Genomic DNA, 24186 nt, shown 5'->3' on the forward strand with positions numbered 1-24186 from the left:
AACACCATCTAGAGGCGAGTTCAGCTCGGTGAACCGAGCTCCTCCAGGGGCTCCGTCTGGATAACCGCCGCTTCAAGCGGTATTTTTGGATGACGACTGGCCAGTTTGACGACCTGCTGGCTAGCATCGGTGACAGAATTTCCCACACGCAAATTTTTCACCAAAGTTCAATATTTTCAACTTGCACAAATGGCGAATATTTCGCCTCGCGAAATTTGTGCCACGAATTCGCCTCATTTGCGCCGCCAGACTGAAAATTTGCGTCATTCGCGCGTTTGCATAGACTTTGAATGGAAATTGTTCGCGCGAATTCGCACAGTCAGGTCAGCAGCTTTTGTATTAAGGCTGTTGTATCTATTGGGACTTGGTACCCAATCACAGTTTGGAGGGGGGGGGGGGGGGTGTCCTGACCAGTTATCCTGGCACCCCTTGCTGTAGCATTGCTGTCGTACTTTTTTTTTCTTTTTTAGCCTAGATTGCGATATCCATAGGTCCCACATTCTCTGCATGTATCCCCTCTCTCTGGGATTACTCGCATCCTCGCCAAAGTGTGTCTTATTCCAGTATCCCATTTTTCATCAGATTGCCCTGATTTCCTAGCAACTCATGTGGACCTTGCTGACTTGGGAGACATCTGGCAGGTATGACTCCATCAATTGTATCACTCATGCCTTACAAGAAAAAAAAAGGAAGAAAGAAATGTATATAGTGGGTTTGGAAAGTATTCAGACCCTTTCACTTTTTCACATTTTGTTATGTTGCAGCTTCATGCTAAAATCATTTAAATTCATTTTTTGTCCCTAAGCCACTCCTCAGTGTCTTGGCTGTGTGCTTTGGGTCATTGTCCTGTTGGAGGGTGAATCGTCGGCCCAGTCTGAGGTCCTGACCACTCTGGATCAGGTTTTCATTAAGTATATATCTCTGTACTTTGCTCTGTTCAGCTTTCCCTCAACCCTGACCAGTCTCCAAGTCCCTGCTGCAGAAAAACACCCCCACAGCATGAGGCTGCCACCACCGTGCTTCACCGTTGGGATGGTATGTGGCAGGTGATGAGCTGTGCCTGGTTTCCTCCAGACATGAGGCTTAGAATTAAGCCCAAACTGTTCAAGCTTGGTTTCATCAGACAAGAGAATCTTGTTTCTCATGGTCTGAGAGTCCTTTAGGTGCTTTCTTGTAAACTCCACGCAGGCTTTCCTGTGTCTTTTACTGAGGAGAGGCTTCTGTCTGGCCACTCTGCCATTAAGCCCAAATTGGTGGAGTGATACAGTGATGGTTATCCTTCTGGAAGTTTCTCCCATCTCCACACGGGATCTCAGGAGCTCAGCCAGACTGACCATCGGGTTCTTGGTCACCTCTCTTAACAAGGCCCTTCTGCCTGATTGCTCAGATAGGCTGGGCAGCCAGCTCTAGGAAGAGTCCTGATTGTTCCAAACTTCTTTTATTTAAGAATTATGGAGGCCACTGTGCTCTTGGGAACCTTCAATGCAGCAGAAATTTTTTTGTAGCCTTCCCCACATCTGTGCCTTGACACAATCCTGTCTCTGAGGCAAGGCAAGGCAAGGCAATTTTATCTGTAGAGCCCGTTTTCACAAACAGTTTGTCTCAAAGGGCTTCACATGGCATCATAACAACATCCTTTGCCCTTAGACCCTCACATCGACTGAGGAAAAACTCCATAGAAAACCCTTTTAACAGGGAAAAATCTGAGAAACCTCAGGGTGAGCAACAGAGGAGGGATCCCTCACCCAGGACGGACAGACGTGCAGTAGATGTTGCTACAGAGAAGGCAACAGTTTACAATATAAAATGTGGGAAACATGGAAATGTTAATAACAGTGAGCTCTGAGCTCTGCAGGCAGTTCCTTTGACCTCATGACTTGGTTTTTACTCTGATCTACATTGTATGCTGTGAGACCTTATATAGACAGATGTGTGCCTTTCCAAATCATGTCCAATCATTTGAATTTACCACAGGTGGACCCCAATTAAGGTGTAGAAACATCTCAAAGATGATCAAAAGAAATGGAAGGCATCTGATGTAAATTTAATGTGTCATAGCAAAGGGTCTGAATACTTATGAGAATGTGATATTTCAGTTTTTCATTTTCATATATATATATATATATATATATATATATATATATATATATATACATATACACACACACACACACACACACACACACACACACACATATATATGTATATATATGTGTATATATATATAATATATATATATATATATATATATATATATATATATATATATATATATATATATATATATATATATATATATATACATATGAATTTGAGTGTGACTGTTGTTGGTCTCTGTATGTTGGCCCTGTATGGTACACCCTGGTTGATGCTGGGATAGGCTCTAGCCCCCCCTCCCCCCCCCCCCCCCGCGACCTTTAATGTAGGAATAAGATGATGATGGATGAATGGATAATGAATGTCATAGAGATAATGATTATGCAATAATATATGTATTTCGTAGTACATATTTTGAAATAGCTTAAATTATCTAATGTGAATTTTATTGTATAGCACTATGGGCTGCATTTCCTGTGTTATTTTATTTACTTGAAAGTTGAAAGTCTCTCGCGGAAACGCTTTGCTAATGTTTGTAAAGCTTGACGGAAGTCCGGTAGCAGAGCGGGGACAGACTGCGGTTATAAACAAATACACGCAGGGAAGACGTCAGTGGTTCTCTTTGGCGAGTCTTTGACAACAACAGCTGACTTTCAACAGCACGGATTTTTTTTGTCCGAACCGAGGTTTGGAGTCAGAAGCAGGTTCTTTATTTGGACCCGGCAGGATTTTTTTTTTTATCTCTCCCTCGTCCGTCCCAGTCGGCTTATTTGACACGTTCACGTCCCAAGAACGACATCAGCGAAACATGACGGAGCTGAGGAAGCGAGGTGGAGGCGGAGGAGACACTGACAGTACCGACAATATCAGCGACAAGGTAAAGCAGAAGTACAGTTTGTGTGTGGGACCTCGCCCACCAATCAAGTTAGTCCGGTTGTTGTCAGACAGACACGGGCCAGTTTGCCTAGCTAGCAGGTTAGCAGGAGCTACATAAGCTATTCAATTAGCTGTTACTTGCTTCGCGTAATCCCGTCACATAAACGGTGTTGACTTGGATATAACACGATGTTATTGATGTCATGTTTTCCTCCTTGAATAGATGGGAATATCACGTCGTTTCTTCTTTCTCTTTCGTGAAATAGACTCACTTAGGCCATCCTTAACTTAACCGCGAGATAAGAGTCCAGATACTCCGTTTGACAATTTATATTCCAGTCATGTTTATATTCCTTTATTATTCGCTTAATTTTTCCATTGATTTGTCTTCTAAACAACGTTTGGCCGTCTGCATCGACTAAATTGACAAGCCCGTCACACACTGCCGATTGAGCATGTTTTACTTTACACACACTAACGCAAGCAAACATTATAAAAAATGAATTAAAGGGAAAAAAAACTATGAGTATGTCTAAAGAAACCAGGATAGAGAATTTAATAATGAAAACATTAAATTGTATAAATGTGTGGGATGCTAAATACTGGAGTGTCATCCCTGATTATGTGAATTATTTGGGCAATAGTTGATATTTACTGATGGAAGATGGATATCTACCTCATCAGCATCTTCATGTATTTATTCATAATGTTAAAATGATCCAGTATTTGTCAATATATTCAATACTTTTATAGGATCATCTTTGCTTAAAGTTCTTCTCTGCTTGCAATCAATGATGAGGAAACAATAAATACAGTACATGATTTATGGATTCTCTAAATAATTTATTTCTAATAAAAAAACTACTTCACAATGAAGTACACATATTAACATCATTGTGTGTACATATACATGTATACACATACACATGTATATTTGGGGGTGCAACAAAATATTCAACTCATGAAATGATACGAAATACAAAACAGGGCTCATGATACAAAATACTCACGATATCAAATAAAGATGAAAGAAAATCAAAAATCAGAAAGTACAAATCAAATATTCTTTATTTTCTTATGCAGACATACAAGTAATTGCTGCGTTAGTACAAAATAAAATGCTCCTTGCTTTGAAAACGCATCCATCCATCCATCCATTTTCTTCCACTTATCCTGTTAAGGGTCTGGAGCCTATCCCAGCAGCCTTTGGGCGTGGGGCGGGGTTCATCCTGGACAGGTCGCCAGTCCATCGCAGGGCCAACACATATAGACAGACAACCATTCACACTTACAGCCTAGCCATAGCCATAGCCTAGTCCCCAATTGCATGTCTTTGGACTGTGGGAGGAAGCTGGAGTACCAGAGAGAACCCATGCAGGTACAGGGAGAACATGGAGACTCCACACAGAAAGACCCCGTGCCTGAGCCGGGACCCGGAACCTTCTTTCTGTGAGACGACAGTGCTAACCACTGCACCACCATGCTGCCTAAACTAAATATATGTATATATCAGTCTTTATTTATATAGCGCCAAATCACAACAAAAGCAATCTCAAGTCATTTTACACAAAGAGCAGGTCTACAACCTGACTCTTTAATTCAGATGAAAGAGACCCAACTTTCCCAGATGAGCAAGCACTCGGTGACGGTGGCGAAAAAAAACTCCCTTTTAACAGGTAGAAAGCTCAGGCAGAATTGGGTTCAGAGTGGGCGGCCATCCACCTCGACCGGTTGGGGTTGAGAGGAGGAGGAGGAGAGAGATGGGGTAGGGGTGGAGTGGAGAGAGAGGGGTGGGGACAGGGGGATCAGAAGAGAGAGAGATGCAGGAATGGAAACAAGAGAGAAACACGGGGCTAGGGTGAGCGAGTAGTTGGTCCAGGACAGGAAGCGATCAAACCGACATCTACAGCCACAGCCCAAGCGTCTACAGCCCCAGGTGACTTGCAGGGCAAGAGAACACAGACAACTCCGGGGAAGAAGTTTAGGTTAGTGGATGCATTGATGCATGTGAATGGCCCTAACCGCCCTAACGATAAGCTTGATCAAAAGATTTTAAACTCCATTCTGGATTTTACCAAAAGCCAGTAGAGGAAAGCTAAGATGGGAGTGGTATGGTCTCTCTTCCTAGTTCCTGTCAACACGTATGCAGCTGCATTCTGCACCAGCTGCAGAGTCTTTAAGTGATTTGATGGTGCATCCAGATAGTAAAGAATTACAATAGTCCAGCCTAGAAGTTACAAATGCATGGACTAGTTTTTTGGCGTCACCTTGAGACAGAATGTTTCTAATTTTAGAGATATTGTGTAGATGAAAATAGGTGGTCGTAGAAATTTCTTTGATTTTGGAATTGAAGGACAAATCCTGATCAAATATACCTCTTAGGTTCTTAGCAGTGCTGCTGGAGGCCATAGTAGTGTCATCCAGAGCAGTAATATCACTAGCTAATGTGTCTCTAAGGTGTTTGGGGCCAAGCACAATAACTTCTGTCTTATCAGAGTTTAACAGTAAAAAGTTATGAGTCATCCAGTCCTTTTATGTCTGTAATGCATGCTTGTAGTTTCAATAAATTTTGGCCTTCATCTGGCTGTATTGATAAGTATAATTGAGTATCAGCTGCATAACAATGGAAATTTATGAAGTGTTTCAGAATAATATGACCTAAAGGAAGCATATATAAACTGAAGAGTATCAGCCCAAGCACTGAACCCTGGGGAACACCGTGTTTACCTTTTGTTTGCATAGAAGATTTATCATTAATGTTTACAAACTGAAATCGACCTGATGAATATGATTCAAACCAGTTTAATGCCGTTCCCTTAATGCCAATTAAGTGTTCAAGTCTCTGTAGCAGGATTTGATTGTCAATTGTGTTAAAGGCAGTGCTAAGGCCTAACAGGAGGTGTGCAGACACATAGCCATTATCTGATGAAATTGAAACAGTTTTTTGTAATTTTTATCAGTGCTGTTTCTGTGCTGTGATGGGCTCCAAAACTGGACTGAAAATCCTCAAATAAACTATTGTTAGGAAGTCACATAGTTGATAAGCAACTGCTTTCTCCAGGACTTTAGAGAGAAATGGGAGGTTAGATGTTGGTTTGTAGTTGGTAAAACCTCAGGGTATAGAGTAGGCTTCTCAAGCAGTGGTTTGATGACGGTAAAGAGGTGCTTACTAAAGGAAAGACTTTCTTAAGCAGTTTGTAGGAATCAAATTTTAAAGTCAGGTTGAAGGTTTTCACGCAGTAATCACTGAATTAAGTTCTGTATTGTTCATTTGATAAAAGTGGTCTGAGTAAATATCTGGTTTAAAAGCAGTTTCTGTGTTTACAGAGTTTACAGGTAAATTAGAATTTATTGAGGATGGGAACTGATTAATATCAGGACCCCTAGTCCTCATGGGGACCAAAGACTGGTCCTAATGCGGCAGAAATTAATTTATGAACACCTGGTCAAAATTAGAGTGAAGGTGTAAATTGCAGTTAGGTTGAGGGTGAGGTTAGTCATCAATTGGTTAGGGTTAGGATTAAGATTAGGGTTTGGGTTAAGATATTCACATGAATGGAAGTCAAGGGAATGTCCTAGTAAGGATTGCTACGCAAACCTGTGTGTGTGTGTGTGTGTGTGTGTGTGTGTGTGTGTGTGTGTGTGTGTGTGTGTGTTAAGGCCTGACTGATATGGATTTTTGGGGGGGGGCAATGCCGATTTCAATATTAGGGTATAAAAGATTCTGATAACTGATATATCTGCCGATTAAATTTTTTTTTACATTTTCTTTAAAAAAAAAAAGACTAAATACCTGCTTTTGATGGCTTAAATGTAGTTCCAAACACTTGTTACAAAGATTTAAATTGAAGGTCAACACCCACTGTCATCTCAGTAAACATAAAGAAGTTTCTGATATGTGTATGAATGTGTCAGCATTTACTAAGTAATACATTCATTGAAGTAGAATTCATGGTAGGACTGTTATTGATGTTCATTCCATTGCACAGTGTCTAATTTAGGGGTCAGTAAATGTATATCTGTAGGTAACAGGCAGGTGGATGAACAGTGTCACAAAAGTCTCTGGTAAAACATGATTTGTAATGTGCTTCTTGGATGTCCTCAATGTGAGTTAAGATTTTCTTTCCTCCATGAAGTTATAACTTCGACCAGAAATGCTTTTACCTACTCAACGCCCTAAGTTAAAAAAACACAGTCAGTGCGCTGCTGAAAATAAACACAGCCCACAATGATTTTTGCATGGTGACAAAGCATTATCTTAATTTACTCCAGTCTTATCGAGTCTGGTAGCATGCAGCTGCCTGAGTGAGCGTAACATTACTTTGAGGTGCTGTTATGTTACTGTTACATCATTCATGGTGCCATGACTGACTCTGTGTAAATTGTTTAGCAAGGTAGCAAATATTTAAGCTTGGTTATCCTAACTTTCTTAAGCTTGCAAACATATCCTGATAAAATCTGATAAAATCAGTGAAGGGTAACAGACACGACAAGACACGTCATGGGAAATGAGAAACTTATTAGGTTATTTTTTATTTCATAAACTAGTTACGATAAACTTACAATTGAGAGAAATTGCTCAGTTTTACTATGCATGCACTGTTGGCTTTTCAGTCCTGTACACTACTTCACGCTCACTGTGGGGTTGCCGTGGAGCGTGACATGAGGAGTCGCAGCGCCCTCTACTGAATATACAAGAACATCATTTCTAAGAAAAACACCATATTAACGGCATTTATAACTGAAATTACGTGTTAAAATCAGCATCAATTAGCCAACTTTTGGCAGATAATCGTTATGCTCTAATGGCTATTATTAGCCAATTATATCGGCCGACCAATTAATCGGTTGGGCGATATATATACTGTATATAGCGTGTCTTTGCACAATGCAGAAAAGGTGAATGGTCTCTTCATGCATGGTTCCCACTGTGAAGCATGTAGAAGGAGGTTTCATGTGTGGGGGTGCTTGCTGGTAATGCTGTTGAGGATTTATTCAAAACTGAAGTCACACTGAACCAGCATGGCTACCACAGCATCCAGCAGTGACAAGCCATCCCATCTAGTTTGCGTTTACTTGGACCATCATTTATTTTTCAACAGGACAGCGACCCCTAACACATTCAGGCAGGCATTGTAAAGGCTATTTGACCAAGAAGGAGAGTGATGGAGTGCTGCGCCAGATGGCCTGGCCTCCACAGTCACCTGACCTAAACTCAATCCAGATGGTTTGGGATGAGATGGACAGCAGAGTGAAGGCAAAAGGGCCAATAAGTGCTTAGTTGTAAATTATTATCATTATAATTTGATTTTAGAAAAAACATCCAATATTGTTCTTCCTTACTATAAAAAAGTTTATATGACATTCACATTTTGTACATAGTGTAAATCACATGTGAACTTTTTGAATTTGGAAAAGTCACATTTTCTTTATCCTTAAATATTTAGGATAGCCCAAAAATCATATATCTACTGCATGGAAAGACCTTGCTCACAGATATTGGTGATGGGTTATTTTTGGAACTTGTGACAGGGTTTTGGACTGTTTAGACTACAAAAATTTCAATGTAAACACATCACTTTGGGCTGTGGGAAATTTAATATTTTAAACTTAAATGATATCTTATAGACGATATGATTCATTGATCCTGTAAATAATTGTAAGGTTCAAGCTTAGAATGTTTACTTACAGCAATGAACTCAGCCTTGTTTTTAATGGCTGATGCTTGCACTGTGATTAATGAAAGTATTTTGAATTTGACTGTCATTCTTGACCAGAACCAAGACCTTGACTCAAGCAGAAGGAGGAGGAAAAGACTGTGGGCAGAAAAGTCTAACTTTATCATTTCTAAGTAATTATTTATGCAGTTTCTTAAGTAAATGTGCCCACAGGGTCTCATAGCCCAATGTGAAGTCTTGAAATTGTTTATCCAAAGAGAGAGGAGAGTGTAATATCTTCGAAAGACAAAGTTTGATTTGTGATTGTGGGATACTTCACCCAAAAAGTGTATTTGGTTTTCAAGTACTCACAAATAGGTTATTATATTTCTCTTCTGCTTCATTATTCCACAGACACTATGATTTGATTTGTAAAAAACAAACTAGCCCTTCCAGTATGATGCTCTTTCACAGTAGGGCTTTCAGTTAAACCAATACATTCTAGTCTGTGCTTGTTCACCGTTGTTTCAAACAGGAAATGTTTTAGTTCTTAATATCTTTTTCAGCTCAAGACACCTTTTTTGGAGTAGTTGAAATACAAAAGTCCCTTTTTGGGGGAAGTTAACTGTCACTTTAACTTGAACTGATAAAATTCCAGGATGAAAACTGTGATTTCATTGAAAGTTCCTAAACAGGAAACTAAGTGGATTTCGAAAGGAGACATATATTACATTAATACTCCTTGTTAGTGCTCCTGACTGTGGCAGTGGTACAAAGAACCAGTCCCTGGACACTGCAGGTGTCTGCACATAGCTCTGTGGTAGATTGGATAAATGCAGAGGACACATTTGTTGGTCATCTGTACAGTTGTACTGCTAGATACAACTCTCCATTCCTTCTTCCCCGTGTTGTCTGACTGTTTCAAAGGTTCGGCCTCAACTTAATAGCTCCACCCAGCCCTCCCACAATTTTGTATGCAGGGTCATTGAGCAATCCCATCTGAGCCTCTGTTTAACTTACCCTCCAGTGTGAACAACTCCCTGAGTAATGTCTCTGAATCAGTGGCAAGTGGTTCGAAGGAGCCCATAATCAAAACAGACCACTAATATGGGCTGATGCATTTATACAATGTCGTTTCTCTTGGGTGCGTGTTGCTCGATCAAGAGAATTCTTATAAAAAGTAAAACATTAAAAAGTTAAATGGGATTGTGTTTTCACAAACATTTGCATCATTTCCATTGGATATGTGTGGATTTCATGATGGATCAGTTTGTTGTTGTGGTAAATGGACTCAATTTTATATAGCGCTTTTCTACCTTAGCGGTACTCAAAGCGCTTTACAGTGTTATCTCATTCACCCATTCACACACACACACACACACGATGGAGGCTGCCATGCAAGGCGCCAACCACCTCATCAGGAGCAATTATGGGTTCAGTATCTTGCTCAAGGACACTTTGACATGGTCACCGGGGTCGAGGATCTCGAGGTCGAGGTCGAGGTCGAGAACCAGCGAACCTTTGGTTGCGAGACGGCCACTCTCCACCTGAGCCATGCCGCCCACGTGGTGAGAGTGTTCATTCTATTAGTAGGTCTCTGGCAAAAATGTTTCACACTTTTTATGCATACAGTATTGTAATTTCATTTTAATGATCAATCTACGAGGTTTGACACATAAGAAATTATTACCAGTAACTCACGCGTATTTCACAGTTCCTCTGACGGTACCTCTTTGTCCTGGCGCTGCTCCGCTGTAACATCTTTTTCCTCTAAAGGCCTTGGTGCAAGTTTTCTACCCAAAACCAAGTTTTAAGCTTTTAAGTTTTAAGTAGAAAACTTGCAAACATACAGCACTTCAAAGTCACACTGCTAGCGATTGAACATTTATGTAAATCTGGCTAGCCGAACACATTCTGTACTCCCTTAGCTAAAAAGGACGCAGAACACGTGTGGTTCTCCCTTAGCCAATCAGGATGCCGAACACAATGCGCATTCATACTGTATGCTGTAAAAAAAAAAGTATGCAAAATGACACTAAAAAAATCTGTGAAACAGTGAGGCTGCGATTGGTGAACCGCGTTATAGCGAGGGACCACTGTATATCAACATATTTGTTTTACGTCCTACATGGCATTGAGAAATTTGATACAATCAATTAAAACTAATTTTCACCTGACATTTTAAACATTTCAGAAACAATTTCTCGACAGATCCTACTTACTCTGCCTTCTAGCACTAATTTATACCACCAACATTGTATTTCCTAACCAAAAATTAATCATAAGATATAGGGGTGTGCGATATGACGATATTAGTTCGTGAAGGATTAGAAAGTGTAGACGATCGGCCAAAGTGAGGAGATCGTATGGATCGTTTATGTGCCTCGTGCGCTACGCGACTCTGCTGTTTGAGCGGGGTGTCGAAACGGGATCTACCACTGTGTGCAGGTTTTGCGAGGGGTGGCAGACAGTGCGCCGTGCCGCCAGCGGGTTTCAAAACAGAGCGGCAGCCAATGTGACATTCTATAAATTGCAGTTCTATGCTGATGCACCGACGCACCAGATACGTCGTCAACCTGACCGACCAATCATATCAAACTACAGGCAGTGACGCAATATCTTACCTTCCTCCTTGTTTGTGTGTGTAGCGGTAGCCACATGGAGAGCCATGGCTGAAAGCCAGATGGAGGAGTTGGTCGCAAAGAAAAACTCCGTTTCCATTATATGGAATTGGTTTGGCCTTTACCCAAATGACAAAGCGCAAACTGAGGTAATTTGCAAAGTTTGCACAGAGACGGTTCGCACATCGGATAGCAACACAACGAATTTGTTTAATCACTTAAACAGAAAGCAACCGAAACAGTACGCTGAGAGCCAAACAGCGAGGGGACCGCCAGCGGCACCGCAGCCAGAGGCAGCAGCTAAGCCCAAACAGACAATGCTAATACAGGCATTTGATAAAGCCACTCCGTATGAGAAGACAAGTAAGTGGTGGAAAGATGTAACAGAAGCAGTTAGCTTTTATCTTGCAAAAAATATGGTTCCGTTCAAGACAGTAGAAAACGAGGTTCAAAAGCCTGCTCAAAGTAGTTGACCTGCAGTATGAGCTACCCAGCGGAAAATACTTCTCCAACACTGCCATTCCACGTCTCTACACTGAATGCCGGGAAAAGACTGAACGCAAATTTTAGAACATCCAGTTTTTCTCAACAATGAGTGATCTGTGGTCCAGCCGCACTCCAGAGCCTTATCTGAGCCTGACCATTCATTATTTTGACGACTGGAAGCTCTGCACTGCGACTCTGCAAACAACATACTTCCCAGAAGATCACACGGGGGAGCTCATATCGCAAGGACTGAGAGACGCCCTTCAGTGCTGGGGGCTCAAAGAGAAGAACATGACCTGCATGACCACAGACAGTGGGACTAACATGGTGAAGGCCTTGGAACTAAACAACTGGACTCGTCTGCCCTGTTTTGGGCGTAGACTGCACCTAGCCATCGGTGAGTGAACTTCAAATAGATTAATATAATGCAAAGATGGGGCCTAAGATGCTTAACAAATGTGGATCAGATAAAAAGGGAAAAAAGCAATAGGTCAAAACATGCAATATCGGCATCTTATGAATAACTAACTTCAGAATAAACTAGGGACACAGAACAAAGTAATTTATTACATTAGTCTATGATTAAAAAACATTTTATTGAAAAGTTTTTTATTTACTTAATGAAAAAATATAGCATTAGAATAATCACTTTCTGAAACATAAACATATTCTATATGTTTGTTGCAGAAAAAGTGATTATTCTAATGCTATATTTTTTCATAAAAGATTAAAATGTGATTAAAATAACATTAAAATGTACCTTTTGCTGAAATTATTTAATTTTATCATTACATCTGGTTACTATATCATGCTATTCTTCTTATAGAAAAAAGTGCCAAAGACCCTTGAATTGTTTGCACAACATCTGTCTGCAAGAAAGTGGTGTGTGCATTCTCCTTCAGTTGGAAGAAGAAAAAGGATTTGAGTCAAGCTCAAACAGAACTTAAACTACCTCACAAAAACTCATAACAGAGTCGCCAACCCGATGGTGTTCCAAACTTGCCATGATTGAGAGAGTGTTGGACCAAGAAAAGGCAATTTCACAGGTCCTGAAGGCCGACAAGAAGACAAGGCACTTGGTACCATCATGGCAAGATATTGATGTAATGGAGGGCATTAAGAAGGTCCTTGGTCCACTGAGAGATTTCACTGATGCACTTTCAGGGGAGGACTATGTGAGCGTCTCATATGTCAAGCCAGTCCTGCACCTGCTGAGAGTCAACCTCCTTAACCTCAGTGATGATGACAGTGATTTTACAAACACAATCAAGACAACTATCCTCAACTACCTCACTGAAAAGTACCAGGATCCCACCACTGATACCCTGCTGGACATGGCTTCGCTTCTGGATCCGAGGTTCAAAACCCAGTACATTGACAGTGACAAGAAAGAGGGAGTACAAGCCAGAGCTGTGTCTGAGCTGGAGTACATGTTGAATGTACAAGCACGGCATCCACTCCCACCCACATCGCAGAGTCCTGAGGCAGAAGAACAAACACCACCAAAGAAAGCAAAGAAGAAAACATTAGCCAGCTTTTAAAAAATGTCAGGTGCTGTATCTGCAGCTGGCACATCGGCTTCCCTCCCATCTCTAAGAGAGGCAATGGATGGGGAAATGAAGGCCTACCTTTCCACACCAAATGCAGACAGTGAGATGGATCCTCTTGAATGGTGGAAAATCCATGAGGGAAACTTTCCACAAGTTAGCCAACTAGCTCAAAAGTATCTGTGCATTCCAGCAACAAGCGCTCCCTCAGAGCGAGTCTTCAGCACTGGTGGCAACATAGTAACTTGCCAATGGGCTACTCTCAAGCTAGATAAAGTTGACAAAATGGTTTTCCTGGCTAAAAATCTATGATAGGAATCTGTCATGATGTCTCCTTTTTAGAAGGAGATTAAAAACTTGAAGAAGATATCTGAACAGTAATATGTTCTAAAGCTGCTGGATCTTTAAGCAGCACTGTACCGCTGGCGGTACAGCACGTAAACAACGTCGGAATCCGATAGATTTCAGCAGTATACAACAACGTATCCGATCATGTTATACCTCATTCGAAACCTGGTGGTCTAACGATTAAGAAACACCCAATCACGATGAATGAAGTTACTTGTAGCTGGAGCTGAGTTAGAATGTTGCTAGGCAACTGGCAAGTGAAGTTAAATACCTACATACTAACTTTGTACTCCCGACGCCATCATCGCTCAAATTTTTAAACAAGCGGCATTTGGTTTAGTCCGTTAGAGTCCACAGGTGTAGAATTTTAGAGAATTTCCTCCTGCATTTTGTATTTTCAGAATTATACATGTTTTACTGAAGTGTTAGCATTGCTCAGTGAACTAAGTCACACAGCTAGCTTTCCCCTGTCACTCAGCATGTAGTCGTCAGTATTCATTTGTTCTACGTGACACTACTTCTCAGTCACAGTGACGGTCTGCTGAACACATCAATATGAGGCATGAGCCAATCAGTGCCTGGGTTGTTGAGCCACAGGGGAAACCCCAACCAGACCCCAGTTTACAGAGCGGACCATGCATCATTTGATTGACACTTGACACCAGCCTATGAGATTATTTCCGAATATAAAGTAGATATTCTTTTAGCCAATAAACTGATGAAAAAAAAAGGTACCTATCTACAGTGAGTCTGACTGAGCGGGGGAGAGAGGCTGGAATTATTAATTAGTGAAATATTAGTTATTATTGTCAGTCTTATTCAATTTCAATTGAGAATACAGAACAATTTATGATAACTTTACAGTTTTATAGTTTTTTGATGCTGCTGATGATTTGCTCTATTCTCTATTTGCTCATCCCAAAATGACCAAAAATATCCAAATCCCATGGAAAGCTGCATCCCGCCAGTGTTGGTTGTCATTGGAGACCAAGAATATGTTAGGATCTGATGTTTTTGTGTTTGGCTATCCAGATGTCCTTGGAGTCTCCGAATAGGGCCGATGGATGACTTACAGGACTTTTTGTGTGCCAAACGCTGTATACACATCATTTTTTGACATTTTGACTTCAGATTTGGACTGAAGGAAGTCAGGACCTGTGTCTGTGGACTAGTGAGGTCTGTTCAGCCCTAGCTGGTCATGGACCTAGTTTTTCATAGTCAACAATCAGACAGAGTAATGGGCGGAACTAAAAACTCTTTATTCTAACCACTGTATCCTTGGCAGTAAATCCCAGAATCAAGTGGACACGTCAGCAAGACACCTGAGAATGTTACCTTTCCAAAGAGACCAAGAACACATCTGAGTCTTGAACTATGTGGCAGCTGTGCTGCTTTGAATGTTGGCATGGCGTTTTAACAAAATCACTGAAAAAAGCAGTGCTGCTTAAGGGGTTAATAATCAGGTTATAGACATTGCAGTTTGATCATTTTTGTTAAAAATCGTTGCACTAAAAGAGAGAACCTCAGTTACTTAAGTTTGCATTTTTATTTGACCCTTTGCAATAAGCTATTTAGTGTTTTGGTACACTTAAATCCTATTAAAATGACTGTTGAAGAAAGCAAACAGTAATGTCTTCAGTGATATTTTACGAAGTTTCATGTTTATTGAAAGATATCTTTTATGTTGCAAGAGTGCACTTTATCAGAGTGTTGTTGTTTACCTTTTAGTATGTGTACGTCCTTAACACAAGTTGGCAAAACTGCAACAATAAAATTAAAATCTGTTCAGAAAGGTTCTTTGGCCTAAATTGTTTGTTTTTTTTCTTTTAGGACTGTTTTATATACAGAAATGGTTTGGTTGCACTGACTGAACTTGCAAATTAGTCTCAAAAATCAATGTAAAAATAATCGTAATAAAATCAAGATCGTGATTTTTTTATTGAAAAATCGTGATATGATATTTATGCCATATTGCCCACCCCTAATAAGATATTGTATTTGATGTATATCAATGTATTGCCCAGCCATATTTGATATCTTTATCAAGTTGTCTCACACAGTCAACCGCAAAAGCATTTTGTCACCTACTGTTGAAGTTTGTTATTTACAGTGTCAGCCATGGATTCATAGAACAGTATTGGAGGTAGGGCCTGAATTAACTCCTATGGAAAGCTGCTCACTAGTGTCTGTACGTCATGAAAAAATGAGCAGTCTGCGGGCTGCACAGAAGAATAGAGCAGGCACACTAGAGACTTCAGTGGGCAAAGTTTAATGTTCTAACTTGCAATTTTAACTCTGTTAACTTAAGTGAGGAAAAATAAATTAATCTTGCAGCTACTCTAGTCTTGACAAATGTTGTTGGACCAAGCAGATCAAATTACAATGATTAAACAAGTCAATCAAAAAGGGTTACGGAGGTCAAATAAAGTATTCCCCATTTTACAACCACTTCAACCACAATATAAGTTTATGAGATGGGATGGCTTTTGGCCACATGGGCGATGGTATACTTATGATTACGTGGTTATTGTTTCTTTATCCAGATGTTATTATACATCCATTGTGTTAGGGGCAATTGCAATGCGCTAAACAGAAGATCAAAGGCCTCTGGTTGGTGAGCCGGTCTGCACAACATTAAAACACAATATTTGTATGGACGAAAGGCTTCAGTGGAGGAAAAAAAAATATTTTGAATGCATTTAGTTGTGCAGATGTGGTGTGATACTTCACCTGACAGTGTCTTTGTTGATTAAAATGATGAAATAACTGAACCACGGAGGAGAAGATGTCCTGTTGGTTTTTGTGGGTTGATGAGATTTTGTGAGATAGGAAACGTCATTATACTGCGTGACAACTTTGTTGCGCTTTTTCAGCTGTTTGTTCAAGTTATTCAGGTGCTCTGTAACATCCACCATAAATGCAAGGTCCTGCATCCATTCTGTGGAATGAAATTCTTACACTGGTTTGCCCTTTTCTTCCATGAACTGTTCAATTTCTTCTCATAAATCAAAGAAACGCCTCAGCACAGCACCTCGGCTTAACCACCTTACCTCAGTGTGGTATGGCAGGCCATAGATCTGGTCTTTCTCTCTGAGAAGGCTGTCAAACTGTCAGTGATTCAGACTTCTGGAATGGATAAAATTAACAGTTTGGATGACCACCATGACGTTATTCATCTTTAATGACTTGCAACACAAAGCTTCCTGGTGCAAAATACAGTGAAAATTCCAAAAATCACGTCCTCCATTTGCAAGCTGCACTTTCTCTCTGAACTTTGTCATAGCACCTGCTTTTTTCCCGATCATTGAGAGCTCACCATTTGTAGTCAGGCTGACAGCGCAGGACTAGTTCACTCTGACCCTGTCCAGCGTGCCGACGAGTGCGGTGAAAATATCAGCTGCTGTCATATCTGTCATTGGCACCATCTCTAGGAATTCTTCGGTGACAGTCAATGTGTCATCAACTCCGCAGATGAAAATGGCCAGTTGTGCAACATCTGTCATGTCCGTGCTTTCATCAATTGCAACTGAAAATGCAATAAATGACTTTACTTTTTGCTTTAACTGGCTGTCCAAATCCACTGAAAGATCGGAAATCCTGTCTGCAACTGTGTTTCTTGTTAGTCATTTGCAAAAGCCTGGCACTTTTCAGGGCACACAATCTCCGCTGCCTTCATCATGCATTTTTTTTTACAAATTCACCCTCACTAAATGGTTTTGAAGCCACTGCAATTTCATTAGCAATGAGGTAGCTAGCTTTCACTGCAGCATCACTGATGTCTCGGTTGTGAGTAAACACAGACTGCTCTTGCGCTTTCTCCAGACCTGCCAACAGTTCATTCACCTTCTCTCGTCTCTGCTGTCCTTGAAAGTTGTCATATTTGTTGGCATGAAGACTCACATAGTGGCAACGAAGGTTATATTCTTTTAGCACTGCAACATGCTGTGAACACACGAAACACACAGCTTTCCCATTCACGTCTGTGAATAAATAGGATGATGACCATTTTTCTTGGACACGCTGCTCTCTGCATCCACTTTTCTCTCTTTTGACAGAGACATATTGGGGCAATGAGGGTGCCAAAGTCTTATAAATACAACAAAGACCATAAAGAAAAAGGCCAACTCATTTCTCCCACAGATAGCTGCCAACATCTATAATTTCCAGCAGGCCACCAGCCTTGACCTCAGCAATTAGCTTCTTGTGACTCCATGTGAGTTTGTTTTACAAGTTCTGATGCTTGTAATTAGACATAGCAAGTTGAAATTTACCACAAAAATGCAGCAAAAATACATTTCTCTACTATGAATCAGAGGAGAGGATGCAAACAAACAAATTCCGAACTTGGTAATTGTTGGGCAACTTTTTCGTTGTTTATAAAGTAAATTGTCTAATCTCAAATGACATCTAGATAATCCTTGGAAACTGTTCATCTAATCTGATTGACCATTACAAACAGCAAGCAAGAGTGAACATCATTTTTGTCTGAAAATAAATAATAAAAGATTTGGACTTCATAAGACATCAGTTTTCTTAAAAAAAAAAAAAAGAAAAAAAAAAGTTGACTACTACTTTAGGCCACATACACAATCTTATTTAATCTGGAAATGTGCCTTAGTTTCTGAGTTAGCGTTTACTAGTTTTTAAATTTTGTGTATGCTAAGAACGGAGGAAGAAGGGGAATTGATTGCATTTTATTCCATTCTTTTTTTGCAGTGATGCTTTTGCTTTGTAATTGGATAACTGAGTGAGCCTTTTTGTCATTAAGTAATATAAACCGCTTCAGCTGTTTTAAAACATATTAAGAAGTCTGACAAAGAACAGTGACAAGCAAATCAGTGTTATGTTTCTCAAGTCAATGTGTAATCTTAATACATTGGAATTGTTATTTCCATGTTGATCAAAACAAACAAGATGTAAGTCTCAGCTATCAATCTGACCTTTGCAAATGTTCTTTGTGATGAAGCTCATAAAATGGAAGTATGGCTAAGAATGTTAACATAAAAAGTAATGTGTGTCTTTAAAGAAAAAAAAATCAAAATTGTCAATGAAACTTCAAAGAATTTTCTGATTGAACAGCCAAAATCCCACTTCAGTCCAACACCATTAAAATATATGTGACCACAGTTTTTAAATTCTCCTGCTGATGATAAGGGAATACATCTTTGTTTTCAGTACATGGTAGAGGCAGAGTACATTTCCATGTAGATCAGGGGCTTTATCCTTCGACTGCCCCTAAATCCAGATTAAAGATTGTTAACGGCTATGAAGATGTTTGACTCACAGGCAGCAACTTGTTAACGCATCTATACCAGTTGCAGCCAGGGTTTGTGGCCATTTGCTACTGTGATATCTTTGTATGTTTATTCATTTTATCTTAGATTTTTTTTTTTGCATGGACAAGACAAAAGCATCTTCGTTGACACTTCAATGTAAATGTCTCAGAGTTAGCCAAGTGGCTAGTTTACATTGCATCTGTAGTCCCTGGGCAGGTACAAACAACATAACTATTAAAAATACACCATAGGGAAACTTTGGAAAAAGTAAGAACAATCCAAAAGTGAACTTACAAGGGTTGTACATTTTGGAGCTGAAGATTTCGAAACTGTAATATAATGTTCAAAGTGAAGAATCATTGTTACTCATAGTTTGTTGCTCATTATTCAAGTGGTGTGCATAATTGAGTTATATCACTGCAAGGAGAAAAATAAAATGATTGCTCTGTTTAATATAACCACCAAGAGAGAATTTTCATGCTGATGGGATTTTTGTGTCAAGGCATATTAAAATTAAATTTTGGAAAACGTTCTCTATGGGCTGTGTCCCAAATGGAAAAGTGGAACCCATCCTCTTGGATGTATGCAGCATTCCACCTTGCCAGGCTAGTTCCAGTGGAAATTAAGGGAAATACTGGACAAAACTGCATTGCTGGCCGGCTGCCATGTTGTTCATGTCCATCCTCCACACAGATGCAAGGATTTATGAAGAATTTATACTGTCAAACACAATGGAGTGGGGCCATTTTATATGAAAAGTATTAGAAAGGAGGCAGTGCGTTGGGTACTGCTGCCTGGAGATGCAGATTTTGGCCACAGTCTAGAGCCCTAGGATAGTAATTGCATTTGAAAGAAAAAATTTGATTAAACTATTATTAACTATTCCTGCAGGAGTAGAGAAAGTATTCATAATAAGGTTTCCCAACCAGCAAGCAGAATTCTCTCTCAACACCTTTGTATTTTTATTTAATTTAAACAAATCATCAGAATTTCTCCTTTCCTTCACGATCATGCTTTGATGGAGGGTTCCCCAAACTTTTCAATTCAAAATAAATTTGCCAAAGGTAGAATCTTACAAATGCTGCACACATGCACTAGTGTGCCTCTCATAACACTGACAAATTTTTATTTAATTAAAAACATGTTGATTTTTTTTTTAACAATCTTATGACGCCTAGAAATCCTCTTGCCCAGGATCTGGTGGATATTATGTTGAAATGGCATCACTGATATTTAGGGTTGTTTGTTACACAGAAACACTCACATACTCTCTTGCAGACCTACTTAATCCCTGCCAGGTTTAGTGGGCATATGCACAAGGTAGCTGTATCCTCCATCTTGCCAGCCAGAGACTGAACTTATGTTTGAGTCAGGCATAAATGGAGAAACTCATTGCAAATGTTTTTTTTTGGCTCATCTGCTTTAAGTTGCCTGCCATGGCAAGGCAAGGCAAGGCAATTTTATTTGTAGAGCCCGTTTTCACCAACAGTTTGTCTCAAAGGGCTTCACATGGCATCATAACAACATCCTCTGCCCTTAGACCCTCACATCGACTGAGGAGAAACTCCATAGAAAACCCTTTTAACAGGGAAAAATCTGAGAAACCTCAGGGTGAGCAACAGAGGAGGGATCCCTCACCCAGGACGGACAGACGTGCAGTAGATGTTGTTACAGACAAGAAAACAGTTTACAATGCAGAATGTGAGAAACACGGAAATGTTAATAACAGCTGAAGAAGGAAGCTTCTGGAAGGGGAGGCAGGGAGAGCAAGCCAGCTTGATGGGGGACTGGATGGCAGACTGGTTCATGGAAGGGGAGCGCAGGCCGGTGTAACAGTAGGGAATAAGGGGGGGGGGGGCGATGCAGGTGGCGGTTGGGGCTCTGGTGGATCTGTGGAAACACAGAGAGACTGCGAGACACCAAGGCCAAACTACGAAGTGCAACAAGTAATGGTAATGACAGTTCCAAAAATGTGCAGGGAGGAGAGGAGGAGAGAGGGGGAGAGGAGAGGAGAGGAGAGGAGAAGAGAGGAGAGGAGAGTAGGGGAGAGGAGAGGGCTCCATGTAACCTGATGTGTCCCCCAGCAGTCTAAGCCTATAGCAGCATAGCTATCAATGGTTCAGAGCTACCTGAACCAGTCCTAACTGAAGGCTCTGTCATAGAGGAAGGTCTTAAGCCTGGACTTAAACGTAGTTAAAGTGTCTGCCTCTCTGACCCATGGGACCCCTAATTGGTACAATAAAAAGAGAGAGCATTACACCAACAACAGTGTCCCTCAGATGCTATTGCAGTTGCATGTCTTTTGCATTTGTACCACCAAAAATACCTTCCACTTTCCACCAAATGTAAATATGTAGTGTTGTGTCTTTTATATGTATGCCATATTTTTTGTTGCCATTTGTGGTTCTGTCTTTTTATTTTTTTTTTTTGCCTTTTGTATTGTTGTGCTTTATGTGCTAAATTTTACGCCTTTAATTTCAACTTTTTCACAGCATTTTGTATTTCTGAATGTGTATACATAATGTGATATAAATGAGTTTGAGTTGAACAATCCTATGACCTCTTATCTTCGAATAGACTCTATTTGACACCTAAACTTTTACTTTTGTGCATCTCAAGAGCTGTGTGTCTCTTCCTCAGTTTCTTTTCTTTCTTGACGATGGTCCATATTATGTCTTCTTCTTTTGCCATGTGTATTTTATTTTCTGTAGTTGTATACTAGGTGAATACTGATTATATTAGGACGGTAATTGGATGTTTATTGGTCTGTCCCTCAGGAGGCTGATGGTGATGACAGGCTGGGCCTGCAGGGTGACACGGAGGGAGAATGTGATGGTGACTCCAAAGCAGACACTCCAGATGTTCCACTCTCCACAGCAGACACCGATAACACTCCACAATGCCTGAATAAAGCTCTGGAGGGCCTGCCGCCAAGGTACTCACTGCTCACACACATAGATAATGAGAAATATGCATCAACAACTTTGGATTGTTTCCTGAATTGCGCATCGTAATCGTCACTTTTCACAAGATTGAAGCTTGATCCTGCCTCTCCTATTCTGTATGACCAATGAATATTTAACAGTGTTCATCTAAGGCCCTCGGTTCACATGAAAGTCTGTTTTAGTGCTACAGTGGGGCAAAAAATTATTAATAATTATTTTCAACTTGCTGTGCTTGGAGGAGAAAGAATGCTGAGTTGCATCCAAAGAACACCATACTTACTGTGAAGCAGGGGGGTGGAAACATCATGCTTTGGGGCTGGTTTCTTCAACGGGACCAGGACGACTGATCCGTGCGAAGGAAAGAATGAATGGGGCCATTTTGAGTGAAAACGTCTTTCCATCAACAAGGGCACTGAAGATGAAACGTGGCTGGGTCTATAAGCATGACAATGATCCCAAACACCGCCTGGGCAATGAAGGAGTGGCTTCATAAGAAGCATTTCAAGGTCTTGGAGTGGCCTAGCAAGTCTCCAGATCTCAACCCCACAGAAAATCTTTGGAGGGAGTTGAAAGTCTGTGTTGCCCAGCAACAGCCCCAAAACATCACTGCACTAGAGATCTGCATGAAGGAATGGGCGAAAATACCAGCAACATAACAGTGTATGTGAAGACTTACAGAAAATGTTTGACCTCTGTCATTGCCAACAAAGGGTATATAACAAAGTATTGAGATGAACTTTTCTTATTAACCAAATACTTTTTTTCCACCATAATTTGCAAATTCTTTAAAAATCAGACTGTGATTTACTGGATTTTTTTTCTCTCATTTTGTCTCTCATAGTTGAGGTATATCTATGATGAAAATTACAGGCCTCTCTCATCTTTAAGTAAGAGAACTTGCACAATTGGTGGCTGAATAAATACTTTTTTGCCCCACTGTATAGCATTTCTCTAGTGTGGTGGCTGCCAGCAAATCCAATAAACTGTGATTCACTGCTCTCCTGTGAATAATCTGTTTCAGAAACTGCCAAAAAGAGCTGCAAAAATGAGTAGAAATAAAGCCTCGAGTATTAATATTGTACCTTACATTTATTATAATACTGCTTTGTATTGCTAGCTTTCACTAACATCTGACTTTTGTCTACAATGGGTTTAGTTTAAAAGCTTGTAGCTTGTTGCCTTGGACTGTAACTTTGGCTTTTTTTCTTGTCAGAAACAAATTCTACCTGACTGTATTTAAGCAGCAACGTCTTTGCTGCTTTCAAATTTAACGAGGAGTTTAGCATACACATGGACTGGAACCAGCTTGTGGACCGTCCCAGTCTGGCCTACAACCTCCTCAAAGAGAGAAAAACAACAAAATGCAGCCTAAAGGCCTTTACTCTCAGGGCACACAACGCAGTGCCCTGTGTTGTGAAACCGATTTATTGTGTATATGTTGTGCGGTGTGAGAGCAGATCAACGCTGAGCAGACTGTGAAGCAAAGGTCTCGCTTTGCTCCTGCATGCATTTTAACTTGGACGCAGTGCTCTGTGACGACAAGGCAGCTGGCAGTCTTCAATCAGGGGTAAACCTGGGAGTGATCAGGAAGCTGTAGCTCCTACAAGCCAAACTTTTGAACTCCTCTCTTGTCCTGAGGATTTCATGAACCCACAAACAATTCTTTTTTGCTGGTCTCCTCTACAGAATAACCAGAGCCATGATGCAAAAACTTTTTGGTGCATGACTTGGTCGCATAGCAACCAGCTACTCATTTTCATACATTAATAATATCATGCAGTGTTATGTATAGTGTGTAGTTATGTGTAGTGTTTCATCAGTGATCAATGCAACAATATGTATCATCAGTTGATAAAAGTTGATCTTGTCATTGAGACTTCAGAGTACTCAAGATTGACAAATACAGTCAATCTACAGATAACAGAAAAAAAGTTTAAATTCATGAACATATTCCAATACTAAGAGTTTCATGTGTCCTTTTGATCACATGATGTGTGACCACTCACTTACTTTATCCAAGACAATATGATCCCCAGAGGAAAAAAAATGTTGCTCTCCTCTGGTTTAGAAGCCCAAGAAATGAAACTCTGGGCTTTTTGACACTGTGCACTCGTTTCTTTCTGGTGCCTTGACTGCATTTGTGACATTGAAAGGAAAAAATTGAAAGGCAATTCCTCCTCAACTATTTTCAGTGGGAATGGGATCAACCTGCTTTCGTTTGGTGGGTTTATTTATTAATGACTAATTTTAGGTTTGTTTGAGGATCTGTACTGTGAAGTAGGTTTAGAGGGTTGGCAAGCCAACTTAAGGTTCAGCACAGGATTTCAGAACAA

General features: G+C 40.3%; 1 protein-coding gene and 1 pseudogene across 1 annotated transcript in view; both read left to right on the forward strand.

Moving 5' to 3' along the window:
• The first annotated feature begins 2634 nt into the window (after positions 1–2634).
• Positions 2635–24186, forward strand: part of cds1 (CDP-diacylglycerol synthase (phosphatidate cytidylyltransferase) 1) — a 58257-nt gene continuing 36705 nt past the window's right edge. The window contains exons 1-2 of the mRNA XM_086206939.1: positions 2635–2974; positions 21686–21843. Coding sequence (XP_086063065.1) covers positions 2906–2974; positions 21686–21843 — 227 coding nt within the window. The 5' untranslated portion in view covers positions 2635–2905. The remainder of the gene's footprint in view (positions 2975–21685; positions 21844–24186) is intronic.
• Positions 11843–13959, forward strand: LOC147260376 (E3 SUMO-protein ligase ZBED1-like; annotated as a pseudogene).

Source organism: Aulostomus chinensis, chromosome 6 (genome assembly GCF_037954235.1).
Source record: "Aulostomus chinensis isolate RoL2024-O1b breed Wild chromosome 6, RoL_Achi_v1.0, whole genome shotgun sequence".
Taxonomy (NCBI): domain Eukaryota; kingdom Metazoa; phylum Chordata; class Actinopteri; order Syngnathiformes; family Aulostomidae; genus Aulostomus; species Aulostomus chinensis.